The 17,819-nt window shown below is 33.2% G+C and overlaps 1 protein-coding gene across 1 annotated transcript; it reads left to right on the top strand.

Annotated features, from left to right (window-relative positions):
• Positions 1-16,148: 16,148 nt before the first annotated feature.
• VNE69_08060 (DDE-TNP-IS1595 domain-containing protein) lies at positions 16,149-16,994 on the top strand (the record flags this gene model as incomplete). The annotated part of the gene is made up of 3 exons (XM_065474376.1): positions 16,149-16,402; positions 16,464-16,603; positions 16,858-16,994. The coding sequence occupies 3 exons, from the start codon at positions 16,149-16,151 to the stop codon at positions 16,992-16,994; spliced, it is 531 nt and encodes a 176-aa protein (XP_065330448.1).
• Positions 16,995-17,819: the final 825 nt, after the last annotated feature.

Genomic DNA, 17,819 nt, shown 5'->3' with positions numbered 1-17,819 from the left:
ATTGTCGGAAATTATATACTTTGGTGGTCTATATTCTTTTGCCCAATTCTGTATTGCTTGAATCACATCACATGATATAAAACTTTCTAAGTATAACCTAGTAAATCCTGAATTTATGTCTGTTATTGACAATCTATTCCCTATCTCTTTCACATAGTCGTTTTGAAACTCCAAGACTTTAAATGTACCAAAAATGTTAATTGAAATTCTTTCAAACTTACTTTCTGATATGATTTTATTCTTGACGTTATGCTTATACCTGCTAATTTTTAGTCTGTAGCACATCGCAAGTACTGGTTATTTTAGTTATGAATTTGAATAAGTTCCTTATCTTGAGATGGCTTTTAATGTTGTTATACAAGATAGTTATTCATTTATGTCCAGATATTTTATGGATTTGTTCTATCACATATCTGTATTCAATTTTTTTATAATTGTTTTGTTTTGTTTATCGAATTTAAACCTTCCGTTATGAGCTCTAATTGCACATTTATCTATCAATTCATTGTATCTGGACTTAATTATCTGAATTTTAGGCATATAAGCATCGCGATAGTATATCGGCAATATGTTCTCTTCTCCCTTAATATGAATAATCTGGCGCTTCTTTGGCATTCGATCGGAGATTTTTTTAAAAAAATTCCGACACCTAAAAATGAAAAATTCAGATTTTGAAATTTCTGATCGAATACCGAAGAAAAGCACGAAAATGAAAATCAAGCCAATACAGAGCCTTTTCTACGGTACTGACGATTGTTTGAACTCATTAATTAAGTTAGAAGTGATTTCTGAACAAAAAATATTTATATAAATGCAGTGAGGTTGCAAAATTACTGATATTTAATGAAAGAGGAATTAAAAGAGTGGTATACAGGTGCACAGACTATAAGTGCAAAGGTATCATTAAATAAAGTAAGCAAGTTGAATTTGAATAACTACTGCGAATTAATATTTTTAATTCTATGTAGAAGTAGCTATTTTACTTTAGAAGCAAAATTGGGAGTTTCGTCATTAACAGTAGCCAATGCAAAAAACGACTTAGACAAATTTTTAAAAATAGAATGTCTAAAAGTCTAATTATTGGTGGACCAGGTAAAATTGTCCAAGTTGATGAGTCTGTCATCTGTAGAAGATGTAAAATAAGATATCCAACACTCTGACGATTCAATACCTGACACTGTTTGGATATTAGGGATAGTAGAGGCCGATAATCCCACAAACTTTTACATTACAAGGGTTGAGAAAGAACCGTCGAGTGTTTAACAGAGGCTTTAAAAAGTAAATTAGGTATCGGTTCAATTTTACATAGTGATGGTCATTCAAGTTATCCAAGTGTGGCTCGAAATCTTTGTCTCGAGCATAAAGTTGTAAATCATTTTTTAGGTTTTAGATCTCCCGATGAAACTCATAGCAACAATATTGAGAACATTTGGTCGCAGGTAAAATCTGAAATGACCAAGGAACATAGAGTTAAGCGTACAGATTTGATACTTGGCTTATTGAATTTATGTTTAGAAAATTTTATTGTAAAAGTGACGGTTTAAATGAGGTTTATGGTTGTTATCTTTATTATCTAATTTTCTGAATAAAATATATTTCTAGTATTTTTTCCTATTTTTTCAATATTTTTTTCATTTTTTTCCATTACAAGGGGGGGGGTCTTTGGGTCCGATCGAATACCAAAGAAGCATCCTTATTTCTCTATATTTTTTTAAAATAATTCCTAGTTGATTTACCCTTTTTGCACTTATGAGATTTTTGGTGCATTTTGTATCTAAGATGGCGATTACCATCTGGTCATTGATGAAAATTGGAGTTTTACTGTTTAATACTCCGATTGTTTTTTTGTATAACTTTGCAATGCGGCAACTTAACATCTTTATTCGATTTAATTTCTTCTGCCTTGGCACTGCGGGGCAATGTAATAGCTCCTTTTGTTCATACTAAAATAATCCCTGGTGTTATGCGTTCTAGACTTATGCACACTACACCATCGGTTCATTTCTCTGTATGAGCTCTCTGAATTCGTTTTGGTTACATCTGGCAAGATCTAAATCATTCTTTATTCCAACTACTAGTTCCTTCTCGAGACTTATTAGTAAGTTAATTATGTTGTTGATATTTTTAACTCCGGATCTATAACGTAATCTTTAATGGACTCTGAGGGTGCATTTAAGCATACTTCGTTAAATCTGCTTTCATACTCATTCTTGGTGTACTTTTCTATATATGAAGCCACTTCTAGTTTAGCGTGAATGTCCGCGAACATTTCTTCTATCATGTCGTACCTATATTGTTTAATTTCCAGTAATCTAATAATTAGATTTGAGAATAGATGATAGGGTACGCTTTATTCAGTATCTCGTCTCTAAGTTCTGCGTAAGTCTTGTCGCCGCTTCTTCCTTCGCACTCCTTGACTTGAATTACATTCTGCAATACTAAAAGGCTCTCTTCTTCGTTCCATTCTAGTTTAATGCTAAGGTCTTCAAATTAGCTAAACCACTCTAACATGTTAGTTTGTTCTTGCTTTTTACTATTTCTAACTGCCTAATAATTGGCTCTTTTAGCCCTTTGAATTTATTTTCAAAGCTGATCATTTCTTTGTCCTTTTCAGTCTTTATCCCTTTTTTAAGCTTAGAATACATCTTCGTTAAATTTAACTTGTGGTATCCACCACTGTAAAACATGTCTAAAATATTACTGCTTAATTATATTGGTTACTTGTTGTTTCTCTCGTCCTCATTATCGTAACCTTTTAAGGATTAAATATTTAAATACTTCTAGGAAGGAAAACCGAAGAAATTTGGAGGGAAATATTTTAAAAATATAATTTTTTGTTATTTGGGATATCATTTTAGACTTTTCATAATTAATTTTAACGGTCTTTTCGAGTAGTTTATCTAAACGGAGTTTAAGATTTTAATATGACCTTTCTTGGTTTGGGTATATACGACTATGTCGTCGATGTAGACGAAGCAGTTAGGTACATCGTAAAAAATATTTGAATGTATCTTTGAAACATCTTAAGAACCTGGTTTTATGCCGAATAGATTCTTCTGTATCGGTATTGACGTTCAATACATAAATGAGGTAAATTTTTTACTTTCCTCGCTTATTTGTATCTGATAACCCCCATTTTTTAGGTCCTAATTGACTAAAATACATGTTTTCTCCCATTATTTGCAAGCAATCCTTTATCTTGGGTAATATAAGGGTAATCTTTGATGTATTCGTTTATTTTTTTTAATCTAAGACCAATCTAAGGTCATTATTTTTTCTTTAAAAAGAATGAAGGCTTGTAAAATTGTGAGCTACTTATCACAATTTGTCCTCTTTCTGTTGTCTTGAGACCTCTGCTTCCCCTTGTTCATAAAATTTATGTGGAACACCATATCAATACGATTGAAAAACTTTAATAGTGTTTTTAATACTAAACGTTGCGGGTTCCGCTTTCATATTTTAAAACTAATATTCATAACCATGTAATCCTTAATTTTTATTAACTTTTCCTTCGCTTTCATGACAAGGCAGATCTTATCATCAAGACATCGTCTAGTAATCCGTCAGTAGTTTTTTCGCAGCCCATCAACATTACCAACTTATCGTTTATGGTTCGGGGTTTCCGCGAGAAAACGATTTTGCACTTATTATTTTCAAAAAGATGTAGACCCAGTATAAAGTTGACGGGTAACCGCTTAAGAACACAAAATTCAATGGGATAATCATTTTCTCCGATTCTTACTATTTCTCTTCGACTTTTATAGAAACTTCCTCGTCACTGTTTCCAAAAGAGACCCTAATCGGTGTCGTTTCTTCTTGTTTCAATCCTAACTTCTTGGCTAGATCTTCTAACACAAAGTTTATATCGGGCCATTATCCGACATAAAAATTTCCTTATTACCTCCTATTTCTCCTGCTATTTGTTGACTTCTTGAAGCGGTTCGTCTTGAATTATATATACCAAAAGGATTTTCTTTCCTTCTTTTCTTGTTCTACCTTTTTTAACCCTTCTTTGCATGGTGATGGAAATTTCCATCATAATATTTAGTCAAAAAAAAGGTACTCAACCCCCTTGTACTGTAAATTTGTTGTTTCTGGCAACATTTTAGGCGACTATTGCGTACAACAAAACGCATTTGTCAAAAAAAAAACAAACGTCACTGATATTACCAGGCCTAGAACTTGTCATTCCGCTGTTTGTTGTGACTGGAAAAAAGGAGCGAGATTTTAGTTTGTTTTATGGAAATAAACGGATATATAAAATACAGTAAAAGTGGAAATAAGGTTTGTTTTCATGTTTTGTTGTTTTATGTACAATTTATATCAAAACACTGTGAATAAATTTTCCAAAACTATGTGATGGAAATTTACATCTCTATGCAATAATTTCACTTGTAATGTATGGCAAAGATTTTTTTGTAAATGTTTATTTTATGTTGTTTTTTTTAGGGAAACTTGAATGAAAGAGATATTGAAGATTATCTTAATAAGTTACAAGGCGGTTGGCTCTCAAAAAATGACCTCGATGACCAAGATTCCGATGAAGAAAACCGCGATACTGTTGAAGTTATAAGAGTGTTGCAGAAGAACGACGATGATGATGATGATGTGGATGAAACTTGTGACATTGATCCTCCTCTTGTAGAAACAGAAGATCAAGAACCCGTTCACCCATCAACTTCATCCAATTTGCAGTCTTCATCCAGTTTTCTATTTGACAAAAGAAGCTTGATTTGGAAAAAAAGGAATCTGGTGTATGACGAAGATAAAATTACTTTCTTGGGGAGTTCTACTGCTTCAGGTGGTCTATCACACCTAGAAACTCCATATCAATGTTTTAACTATTTTATCACTGAAGATTTTATAAAAACATTAGTAGCGGAAACAAATTTATACATAATACAGAGTAATCCCAGTTCATCTATAACAGTTACAGAATGTGATTTGTATAAGTTCTTAGGTATATTATTGTACATGTCAGTAATCAAATTTCCAAGCACAAGTTAATACTGGTCGCCAAAGTTTTGTTATGAGCCGATTTATTCAACAATGCCACTGAACAAGTTTGAAAAAATAAAGTTATCGTTACATTTTTATAACAATGATCTTCACAAACCTATAGGTCATCCAGAACATGACAGGCTTTATAAAATCCGCCCTGTTATCAAGCATCTCAATGAGAGGTTTGCCACAGTGCCAATGGATCAAAGACTTTCTGCGGATGAACAGATGTGTTCTACGAAAATAGGGCATTTTTTAAAACAATATCTGCCTAATAAGCCACATAAATGGGGCTTCAAATAATATGTTCTCTGTGATTTGAAGGGATATGCCCACAAGTTTGAGGTATATTCTGGACAAGAGAATACAGAAAAGCTCACAGATGAACCAGATCTTGGTGCAACAGTAAACGCTGTAGTTCTTTTACTTCGAGGAGTGCCAAGAAAGCAAAACCATATCATATACTTTGATAATTTTTATACATCTTTGCCATTGGTAGTTTTTTAGCTAAATCAGGCATTTACACAGTGTGAACTGTGCAACAAAACAGGATCCCAAATAATAAACTTCCCGAGAAGAAAAACTTCATGAAAAAATCTGTGCCCAGAGGTGGTTTTGAGGAAAGAGTGTCTGTGCATGATGGTATAGCTTTGAGTTGTGTGGCTTGGAAAGATAATAAAATAGTAACCCTGCTATCTTCTTATGCTGGGGAATTGCCTGTAACTAAAGTCAATAGATATGACAGGTCAATAAAAGGAAAAATTAGTATTACTTGCCCGTTTATTGTCCAAGAGTACAATAAACATATGGGAGGAGTAGATCTTGTGGATAGCTTTTTGGGCAGAAATCATATAACAATAAGGTCTAAAAAGTGGTACTTACGTATATTTTATCATTTATTTGATCTAGCTATTATAAACTCTTAAATTTTATGGAAAAAAAATGCTCAAGAAAGAGGTGAACCCAAAAAGAGTCTACTTACAATGGGCCAATTCAGAAATGAATTGGCTTTTGTGCTATGCAACAGAGGACCCACCAAAGACGCTAAAAGATGTCTTCCCAGTACCAGTTTACTAGAAGAGAAATTACTAACAAAAAAAAGAAAGGGTTCTCCAGCACCACCACCTCCAAAAGAATAAGAAAAGATGGTGCTGAACATTGGCCAACAGTAGGTGGGTTACTCCGGTGCAAATTTGCCAACTGTAAAGGCTATTCCACAATTTCGTGTAGCAAATGTGGCGTCAATTTGTGCCTAAATAAAAATAATAATTGTTTTTTAAATTATCATAAAGAATAAAGAAGATTGATGGCGTGCTGCACAGGGATGCGGCTTGTTCTAAAGTAATATTCTAAAGAACTAAATGTTTGCCCGTCTGTCCCTGGCAGGCTTTTATATTGTTTATTGTAATTATTTTTATTTAGTTGTTTCTCCTTGGATTCCATTTCCTTTTTTTGTGGGGTTTAAAATAAAATATTTTAAAAATAAGAAGGAGGGAAAATAATTAAAATTGTAAAATTCATCCTATAAGAAATAGAGATGTTATGTGGTCATAATACCACAATTGAGTAAACAATATTTTTTTATTTATTTAGTACTGAGCTAAATATGTGACAATGCATGATGATGTAAATTTTATCAAATTGTTTTTTACAAATTACATATTTTTATTTACATAAGGATTTTTTTTAATATTTTTCCTTTAATCTAGATCATTAATTACATAGCCCTGATTTATTTTAAAAAAATAGCAAAAATCATGCAAAGAAGGGTTAAGTAACAATCTCTCGTATCGTGGGATCTGGCCAGGTACACAGACATTATTTATTCGTTTTCAAATATCTGCCCGTTTCTTGGGGAATTTTTTGTTTTATTGTACGTCTCTCACTGGGGGGTTAAACGTGTTTGTGCGAGAGTTCCCTGCAACTAATACTTTCTCTAATTATTGTAGGTACTTTACCAGATCAACTTTAAAGTAGTTGTCAAGACCTTTCCTCAATAGCTCTATTGTCGTGCAATGGCCCAATCCTCTGTTAAATGCCTCATATAGTCTGACATTAAACTCTTTCTTGCTTAGTTCCATAATCATTCCATAGATTTCAATAATTCTTATAATCTCTTCATAATACTCTATAATCCTCTCAAAATCAATCTGTTCAATTGTTTCTGATTTTGTCATCAATAATGTGACATCGTTCCTTGAATGTATGATTTTAAAAGTTTAACCCTTAAGGTGTTATAACTAGTGCTCAATAATTATGTTCGAGCCTTCCATCTTCATTAACAGAATGGTAAATGATTCCCGTCTGTTCGTCGCTCCACTCATTGGCCTGTGCTAACGCTTCAAATTCCTGAGATGCTTTAATTTGCAATCTCTCTTAATATTTCTAATTTTCTTTTTTTTCTTTGATTACAACTGTAGTTCCTTTGATCTTTATATCGAACAGCACAAATTCTCCGCTATCGATCGTACGGCTCTCATAATTCTGTTTTTCTTCATTTGCTCTAAGCTTTTCATTCACAAATTTTGAGCTCATTGTGGTGTTACCACCAGGGAGGCGGCCTATTTGTAAATAGCACTCGGCAGTGCACCTACCTGCAATATAATGTTTTATGATTGTATTTAGTTTTATTGTTTACTCTGAGAGACTCCTTGTTTTCTCTTTTTGTTTTCATTTTAAAGGTAGGGGTCAAATAAAAAGAAAATATTTATAGTAAAATATTTTCTAGAAAATTCATTTGGAGGGAAAATTAAATTAAATAATGTGGTATATGTGATTGTTACAGGATGATAATCTAGTTACTGAGATTATCCTGTAATTACTTTATTGTAGATACTTACCCAAAGTATCTACTGTAAAATATTTACTATAAATAATAAATGTCGCGCGCGCGGGGCGCACGTGCGCCCAGCCCGCACACGGCCCAATTCCCGCTTTTTGAGCCATTTTTCATTTTTTTAAGGGTGCTTATGAAAAATGGCTCGCGCGGGATCGAACCCTTCCTCTTAAAATTTGACCAGTTCGTTTCGGAATTTCTGACCGCTGAGCTAAACTCAGTTATAAAAAAACCTTAAAAATATAAATAAGTTAAAAACAACACCATTTTAAAAAATATTTCATAACATCCCTCAAATGGTCTTACCTGTGAAAAACTCGGAAGAATATAAAAATATTCTAGATATTATTGTAGAAAACAAAGTCGTAAAAGATATTTCGAGGTTTTCTTTGGCGAGATTAAGGAAAAAGGCTGAACACTTTACAATTGTAGATAATCATCTTTACTTAAGAGGTATCGACAATCTACATTTAAAGGTTTTTGCACAAACGGATATTTGTGCGATGAAGTTAGAAATGCAAAAACTTCACGTAGATGGGCATTTAGGTCAGAATGCCCTATACCTAAAAAGTAAATGTTTATATTTTTCAATCCCAAGGGAATTGATACGTGATGTTGTACGTGAATGTAAAATTTGCGCTCAATGTCAGCCTTTGAAGACAAAGGAAAAAATGAAACATATTACAGCAGAATTTCCATGGGAACGCCTAATGATAGATCTTATTGATATGAGATCATACAAGGAGTTTAACGATGGGTATTGCTGGATATTATCTATTTTGGATGTATATTTAAAATTTGCCAGAACATATCCATTAAAAGGTAAGACAGCTGAGTGTGTTATAGAGTGTTTGGAGGATTTATTTGAACATTATGGTGTACCTGGGATCATTCAAAGTGATAATGGTAAGGAGTTTAGGAACAAATTGATGTATGATCTTGCATCAAAATATAAAATCCTTCTAATAAACGGGAGACCTAGACATCCACAGACACAGGGTCAGGTGGAACGGTTTAACCAAACAATCACAAGGTTATTATCAAAAAAATTAATGGACGAAGAAACATCAGAACGAAGTGAAAGGTGGATTGATTGTCTAAAAAAGGTTACTAGTGTTTATAATCAAGCAGTTCATTCTGCGACTTCTTTTACTCCATTTGAGAAAATGTTTAACAGAGCTGGTTACAACACAGTAGTTCGTAAAAATTTAGAACCTGAGAATAAAGTGTCTTTAGAGTTAGATAGAGAAATATGTTATGTGTCTGTTGATAATGAAATCGATTGTGTTAAAAAGGAAGAAAAATCTAAAGAAGACTGTGTATTTTCGAGTTACCAAAAAAAATACTTTGCACGAATGGATAGACGCGCGGTACACAATTCTATTTATGATTTTGAAGTAGGTGATACTGTTTTATTGAAAAAAGATTTTGATAATAATAAAAAAACTAAGAAAAAAAAACTTGAATCTTTCTATCATAAAGAGTCTATAGTAATAGAAATTTTATCTAACAATCGAGTAAAGTTAAATTTAGAAGGAAATGAAGTTATAGTAGATTTAAATTTGATTAAAAAAATAAAAAATTAGTTTATATATTTTGTCAGTACTTTTACTTATAAGGATTCCCGAACCCAACATATTATCTTGAGTTTAAAAAGATTCCAATATCAAAAATATTCCCATGCAAAAAAAAACTTCTGTAAATCTAAACAATTTAATTATCTTTTTAAAGTAAAACAAATCTATTATTTTTTATTCCTTAATTTTCCTTCGGAAAAAAAAATTGTTCTCACTGCGCTCGAACCCGGCAAAAACTTCGTTTTTGTGCGGGCTGGGCGCACGTGCGCCCTGGGCGCTTGACAATAAATAAATATTTTACCCATCTAAAAATATTATGAAAAGGAAGGAGAAACTTTATTTAACAAATGGCGACAACGAAGATGATATGGAACCAGTCGAGAAGCAAACGACTAGAAATACAGTAGAGATGCTAGAAAAACAATTAGCTGCAATGAAAATCAACATCAGGGGTACATACAACTTCAGAAAATTTGATGGTAAAAGGACGGAAGCAGAAGAGTTCTTACTACAATTTAAACAATTTAGAGAATCTTGGACCGAAGAAGAATATTTTGGTTTTGTAGAAACTAATCTCACTGGAAAAGCTCGACTCTGGTTTGAAGGCTCAAGATATAATGTGTTTGAATATGTAGTTGAATTTGAACAACAGTTCTTAGAATACTTCAGCCCCGAAGAAGTTTCTGGCAACAGTAAATTGTTGAATATACTACTACATAAGAAGTTGAGAGAATGTAACAACGAGATATTATGGTTAGAAATTTACTCAATACACAAAAACATTACTATACCACTAAAAGATGTTATTAATACGGTAGTTATGAATATACCAGTTGGGAATGCAAATCGATACAGGGATTGTAAGAGTTGGATGGCAGTTTTGAAATTGGCAGTTAAGATAGATTCTGAGAATGAAAATAAAGAACAATCTAAGATGCAAATTAGCAAGAATAAATCGGAAGATGTGAGAAGTGGTTTTCAAAAGAAATTTATTAGCTGTTACAATTGCAAAGGTCAACATTATAGAAGTAATTGTCCAGAACTATCAAAGAATAAATCGAATAGCATAATACAAACCAATACGGGTGACAGAAATGATTATAAGAAGTGTTCAGATAAGAAACTGATGACATTAACATGTAGTAGCAAAACAGCCAATGTCCCTAGATTTTTGGTGAAAATTGGCGGAGGAAAAGTACCAGCACTACTAGACTATGGAGCCGACATTAATTACATTAGTTACGACCTGATGAAGATGTTAAATATCCCAATAGATATAGAAAATAGAATTTCGGTCAATTTAGCAACTAGAAAGGATAGCTCGGTAGGCATGTTAAAAGCGGTATTGCGTGATAAAAATAACATGCACGCTTACGAAACAGAATTTGCGGTAATGGAAGATCTTAATGAAAATATACTCATCGGTAGTATAACAAGTAGACATTTAGGTATTAAAGTTTATTGGGAAGAAAATGAAATTGAAATCTTTAATGATGGAACAAGGCATAAATTGGAAACAGAAGAGTACAGTTTAAAATCAGTAATAAGCGAGGAAATGCCCATGGAAATAGAGGCATTAGAATGCAAGTTTGGTGAACATGAAGAAGTCAAAAAAATATTAAGTGCTTACTGTACAAATATATGAAAGAATCCGGTAATAAGGAGAAAATTTTACCTTTTAGACATGATATTAAACTTAAAGATCAAAGTAAAACTATATGTTGTAAACCATATAGAAGAAATCCGCAACAGAATCTCATAATTAAAAATAAAATAGATGAGATGTTACAGAATGAATTAATACGAGAGAGCACGAGTAATTATGTTTCCCCCGTAGTGCTTGCACCTAAAAAAGACGGAGGTATGAGAATGTGTATTGACTATAGAAAGTTGAATGAAAACACAATCAGTACGCCATACCCGATCCCTCACATGGACGAAGCAATAGATGCTATCCAGGGGACAGATATGTACTCCACTTTAGATTTGGAGATGGGTTACCATCAGATCGAAATGAACCCAAGAAATATTCATAAAACTGCATTTATTGTAAAGCAAGGTGTATATGAATGGACTAAGATGCCATTTGGCTTAGTCAATGCCCCTTTTACGTTTCAGAAGATTATGAATTGGATATTTAAAGATATACTTTGGAGGAAAGTAGTTGTTTACCTTGATGATATTTTAATATTCTCAAGAGGGAAAGACAAACATGTCGACGATGTGAGAGAAGTCCTGGAAATTTTGTCAAAATTTGGACTCAGACTTAACATGAAAAAATGTGCATTCGCAGTGAGTAAAATTGATTTTTTAGGACACACTGTAGAGAATGGAGAACTTAAAATTAAATCGGACCAATTGGATAAGGTTAACACCCTAGAAAATCCAAAGAACGTCAGCGACTTAAGAAAACTTTTAGGATTTATAGTATATTTTAAACGATTTATCCCATCATATACCATGAAGGCTATGCCGTTATTAAAAAGGTTAAAGAAAGGTAATTTTATATTTGGAGACGAAGAAGAAAAAGCTTTAGAGCGCCTGAAACAAGAAATATTAAATGCCAAACCTTTACTTTTACCAGATATGAATAAGACATTTTATTTATATACTGATGCCTCGGACATTGGAATTGCGGGAGTACTCACACAATTTACAGATACGGGAAAAGAAATGCCTATAACGTGGATAAGTAGAGCGCTAAATAGCGCTGAAATTAATTACACTACAACTGAGAAAGAGTGTTAAGCTATTGTATGGTCCATTGAAAAACTTAAAGTATATTTATCTAACGATTTTATCATCAGGACAGATTATAGTTCATTGATATGGTTAATGAAACAGAAAACACCCATAGGGAGATTGGCAAGATGGATAATGAAACTGCAAAATTATAAATATGAAATCGAACATATCGAAGGTTCAGATAATGTCTTGGCTGATGTACTTTCACGTGGTGTATTAGAAAATTGCCAATTAAGAAAGTGTCAAACGGTGGTTAAAAATGAAGATAGAATAAATATTGAAGAAGACAATGAAACAATAGCAAAACTTATACAGAGAGCACACTTAGAGCTTGGCCATGGAGGTATAGATTCTACTATAATGTACATCAGAAATATTGCGAGTGTACCAAATATAAGAAACAGAGTAGTTGAATATATTCGTAACTGTGAGACTTGTAGAAGATTTAGAGACAAGACGTTGCAAAACAATATTAGACGTGTGGAAATAAAAAGTCCGTTCTATATGATTGGGTTGGACATAGTTGGTCCTTTGCCTACAACAGACGGTGGAAATAAATTTATTCTGGTAGGAACAGACTATCTAACTAAATGGGCAGAAGTGAGAGCTTTAAAAAGAAAAGATGCGGAATCTGTAGCGAAATTTATTTATGAAGAATTTTTATTGAGACATGGACCTCCGGAAGTAATATTGACTGATCAAGGACTTGAGTTTAACAATAAAATCATAAAGAAACTGTGTTTAATGATAAATACTAGGAAGTCGTTTACAAGCGCCTACCATTAAGGTGTAATGGACAAACGGAGAGACTAAACCGTACCCCTATTGCAAGGCTGGCTAAGATATGCAATGGAAGATGGTCAGAGTGGGATATGTTCCTACCATTTGCGCTATACGCATATAGGATAACACCACTAATAAAATTCAAGAGTAGTCCTTTTAGATTGTTATATAAGAGAGAGCCTAAGGATATAACTACGGAGAAAGAAGATGGTGGAGCAGCATTTATAGAAGAAAACGATACACTTAAGAAGATTGAGTTGTTACGGAAAAAGTTACACGAAAAGGTGATAAAAGATAGAAATAAAGACATACAACGCGCGAATGATAGAGTCAAAGGCAAAAATATTCAAGTAGGAGATGCGGTTATGAAGAAAAAGGATCCATTTGAAAAACTGAATAAGCTTGATGATAAATGGACAGGACCTTATCTGGTAAGAAGAAATTTTGATTCTGGTGGTTTTGAGATCGAGTACATGTATGGAAAACTATTTCGGTATAATGAAAAAGACTTACAACTAATTGAGAATTCAGATCCCACGGATTGGGAGAGTTTAAAGAAAGGGAGTATGTTACAGGATGATAATCTAGTTACTGAGATTATCCTGTAATTACTTTATTGTAGATACTTACCCAAAGTATCTACTGTAAAATATTTACTATAAATAATAAATAAATATTTTACCCATCTAAAAATATTATGAAAAGGAAGGAGAAACTTTATTTAACAGTGATGTTATGCCTAACATCCCAATTTGGCATTACGTGTCTACCCGACAAACATCAATGACCTATCGTGAGGTCATACAAACAAACAAACAAAACGAAATTAAATATTTCGTTGTACAATTGTAAGTACTTTAACGTTTGTTGAAATGTTGAAATCGTAAAAACGTCATTTTAAAATATAAAAACAACTTCACGAAGAAGGGTACGCAATGTTCAGAGAAGAGGAAAGAAACATGAAGGGTGAGTTTAGAAATGGGAAGAGCCCATACGCCCATAGCAACGAGAGTAATATTAACCATAATAAAAGTATATTAAATAATTATTTTAAATTTAGAAAACTTCCTGTGATACAGGACAGTATTTAATGCTGTGATCAGACACGAGGTCTGATCTGAAATAGAAGATGGAGTATGAATAAAAGAATTATTTGGATTGTGTCCTGAACTCATGATGAAGGGTAAGGGCTGGAAAATAAATGGGAAATTTTTGGAATAGACCATTTCGACGTTCTATTCCGAAATGAGTAAATTGCTAAAATAAAAGTAGCTTTCAAAATGCTCACATTTTTAATTAAATAATCACCTGTCGCTTATATCATCCTTTATATGTATATTAAATAAGAATCACTCACATTTGGGGATTCTTATTGTCAGCGTAGGTTCGTCGCCCGACACTCTTCCCTCTCAGAAGAGATCCATTCTAATGGATCTGAATGCTCTACCTTCACGATATCTTTTCTATTAACTGAAAATGTTTTCCTTGTAAATCTTCTATCTCATAATTGCCTTTTAGGCCTTTCCTTATAACCTTATAAATACCTTCGAAATTGGAGTCGAGCTTGTTCTTTTCTTCTGCATGTAACTTTTTCCTCCTGACATATTCGTTCAAGTCGAGATCCTCTACGTCTCTACCTTTTTTATTACTATAACTCTTTTTCTCCGATCTACTTTTCTTCCGCAATCAACAACTTTCTGAATTCGTTGACCCTCTCGGCAATCAATCCGTTATCTTCTAAGATTTCTGCCTCCACCTGGTTATAACTGTTTGGTTTACTACCGTAGATTATTTCGAACGGTAAATTTCGTGTGCTCTTTCTTGGGGATATTCGGCATGCATAGACTGCATATGGAAGGAATTCATCCCACATCTTCCATCTACCAATTTAGCCAACTTCCCCGACTAATGTTTGGTCTGTCCTCAAGGCCAGCCCGTTGCATTTAGGGTTGGTGCTTGATGTGAAAGATTTTCTACTTTTCATCATTTCACAGATTTTCTTCACTAACCTGTTAGTGAATTCCTTTCCTTGGTCTGACAAAATCTCTCTTGGCGACCCATGGGTTAAAAATATTTTCTTTACTAAGAATCTAGCTATCATGTTAGACGATTCGGTTTTTATTGCATCCGCTTCGCACCATCCAGTGACGTAATCTGTCGGTATCAAAATGTATTTGTTACCATCGTAGCTTTTTGGCAGTGGTCCTACTGAGTCTATTCCTATTTTATCAAGTGTATTTGTCGGCGGCAATCTGTATTTCCGCAGGTGTGTTGGCCTCTGCTGTGCCTATTACATATACTACATCCTTTAAGTATGCTTATAATGTTTTTTACATCCCCTTTTCAACTGGTTTCACGTAATGTCAGAACGTAAGTGGCCTCGGCTCCTCCATGGCCGTCTTCAAGGTGGTTTCTCAACATTACCTCGGTTTTTTCTTCGGATGTCAGTTCCCCGGCCTTCTCCATACCTTTCGTTATCATTACACTTCGGCTTAGAGCATCCGCCATCACATTCTTAGTTCCTGGGATGTGTTCGATTTTGTAGTTATATTTTGGGGCGCTACTAAATTATCTCGACCAAGGGGTGAAAATAGGGGTAAAAAATAAATAATTCGTTCAAATTTAAAGAATAACTTTTTCTTGGCCGAGATAATTGAGTAAAGGTGAAAAAAGGGTAATAATTTGTTATAAACACGAAAAGACCCATTGACGAGCTAACAAGCTTAGACTTCTCACACGAAATATTCCAAAACAATTAAAGAGCATTGGAATTTTTCACAAGACATGAAGGTTTTCAAAGTTCTCTTATTTGTGATAAGTGTGGTAGTGCTAATCGCTTGCAAACCGAGAGAAAAGCACTAGACAAGAAAGTTTTTCGATGTGTCAACACATCATGTAGGAGAAGGATGTTAATAAGGAAGGGTTCAAAGTTAGAAAAAATAAAAATTGATGCTAACAAAGTTTTAAAAGGAATACATTGCTTGATTTTTAACGCCAGCAGCAATCACGCAGTAAATTTATGCCGAATATCTGAGCCAACCTACATAAAACTAAAAAACATAATTGATGAACTGGCGCTACTAGGAAAAGCGACCCCTCTACTTAAAACAGTATAATAAAATTATCATTTCTTTAAAATCTAAAAATCTTTCGATTTTTTTACTCTATTGTCTATTTTTTTTTCTAGGGGGTCGATTTTCCAAGCTATGGTATTTTTTTCCATTTTCTTACCCATTACGCTAACAGAAGGAATTTTAGAAAAGGTAGAAGAAGTTGATCCTTGGAATCCTATATTCCAAGATAATGACATGGCAATTACACTTTTGTTAGAAATAGGTGTAATAAAACCTGTTATGCCATGTGTATCTAAATTTTGTGTAAGAAACATAAAAATGATTACAACACCTTCCTTCATTGATGGGAAAGGGTACAAATGCCCAAGTAAAAAATGTAAAAGAAAGTGCTCCCTAAAAAAGCACCAAATTTTTTAAATCAAATATAGAATTTCAAAAGATTCTAAGGAGCTTGTATTGTTGGGTCTTTTCATACACGAATTATCAAGCTATTAATTTTTGTCAGATAGCCGAGAACACATACATTGAATTTAAAAATGTATTAATGGATATTATAAGTGAGACTCCTTCTAGAATCGAAAAAATAGGTGGATAAAATACACGTATTCAAATTGATGAAACGGCCATATGCAATGGTCTGGTGATTGATAATCCATCGTCTATACAAGACGATACTCAAAGTATACAATGGATACTTAGAGGAGTTATAGAAGGTGATGGAACGAATTTTTTTGTTTCATTAGTTCCTAATAGAAAACATGAAACTCTATTAGAAGAGTTTAAAAAATATATTTTCCAGGAACTATTATTGTTACTGATGGATATCCATCATATCCAAAAGCTGTGGCTAATTTTGGATCAGTACATGAAATAGTAAATCATAGTAAGGGATTTGTTAATGGAGAGGATGGTCATACAAACCAGATTGAAAATTTCTGGTCTTACTTAAAACTCATTATAGAAAAAGAAGTGGGTTAAACCATAATCGTATCTCTAAATTTTTAGAAGAATTTTCTTGGCGTAAAAGACATTGCCAATATAAAAAAAATATTCAATTCCTCATGCTTTTGCTTTACTTCTAGAAAAATGTTTGGTTACTCAATAAATATTTATTTTTTGGGGGGTCGATTTTCCTAGTAGGACCGATAAACTGATTGGGGAAAGAGAACAAGAGGAGATACAGATTGGCGGTGAAGGCTTCGAAGTACAATTCGACGAAACTGCTATTTGTAATGGGTTAATAATCGAGAACCCATCAAGTGTAGATGATGATATTCCTGGGATACAATGAATTTTAGGCGGCGATGAGAAGGAAATTTCAGAAATTTTGTTTTAAAAATAATTCCAAACAGAAAAAAAGCAACAATATTTGAGTTTTTTAAACAATATGTTAGGCCGAGTTCTATAATAGTAACATATGGATATCCTTCGTATCCATGGGCAGTGCGTAAATTTGGGTCAGTTCACTACGTTGTAAATCACAGTGAAGGGTTTAGCACACAGGGAGGAACAAACTCCAATCAGATTGAAAACCTGTGGTCTCATTTGAAGCAGCAATATCGAGCACGAGGTGGTGTAAATAAAAAGAGAATCCACAAATTTTTAAATGAATTTGTATGGAAAAAAAAAGAAATATAAATAATTATGACCCAAAATCCCTCCTTTAACCTTCTTTAAGATAATATTACTTTTTTCTACATCTCTTAATTAAAATTTTAATAAATATTTTAAATTAAATTCAGTTTTTTTTCTAATTTTTTTTTAAAAATTTTCTATCTCCCAACTTTTTATTTTTTTAACCCC

This window comes from Vairimorpha necatrix, chromosome 8 (genome assembly GCF_036630325.1).
Source record: "Vairimorpha necatrix chromosome 8, complete sequence".
Lineage (NCBI taxonomy): Eukaryota > Fungi > Microsporidia > Nosematidae > Vairimorpha > Vairimorpha necatrix.
Note: the sequence above shows the minus strand (reverse complement) of the source record. Positions and strands in the feature narration are given on the sequence as shown.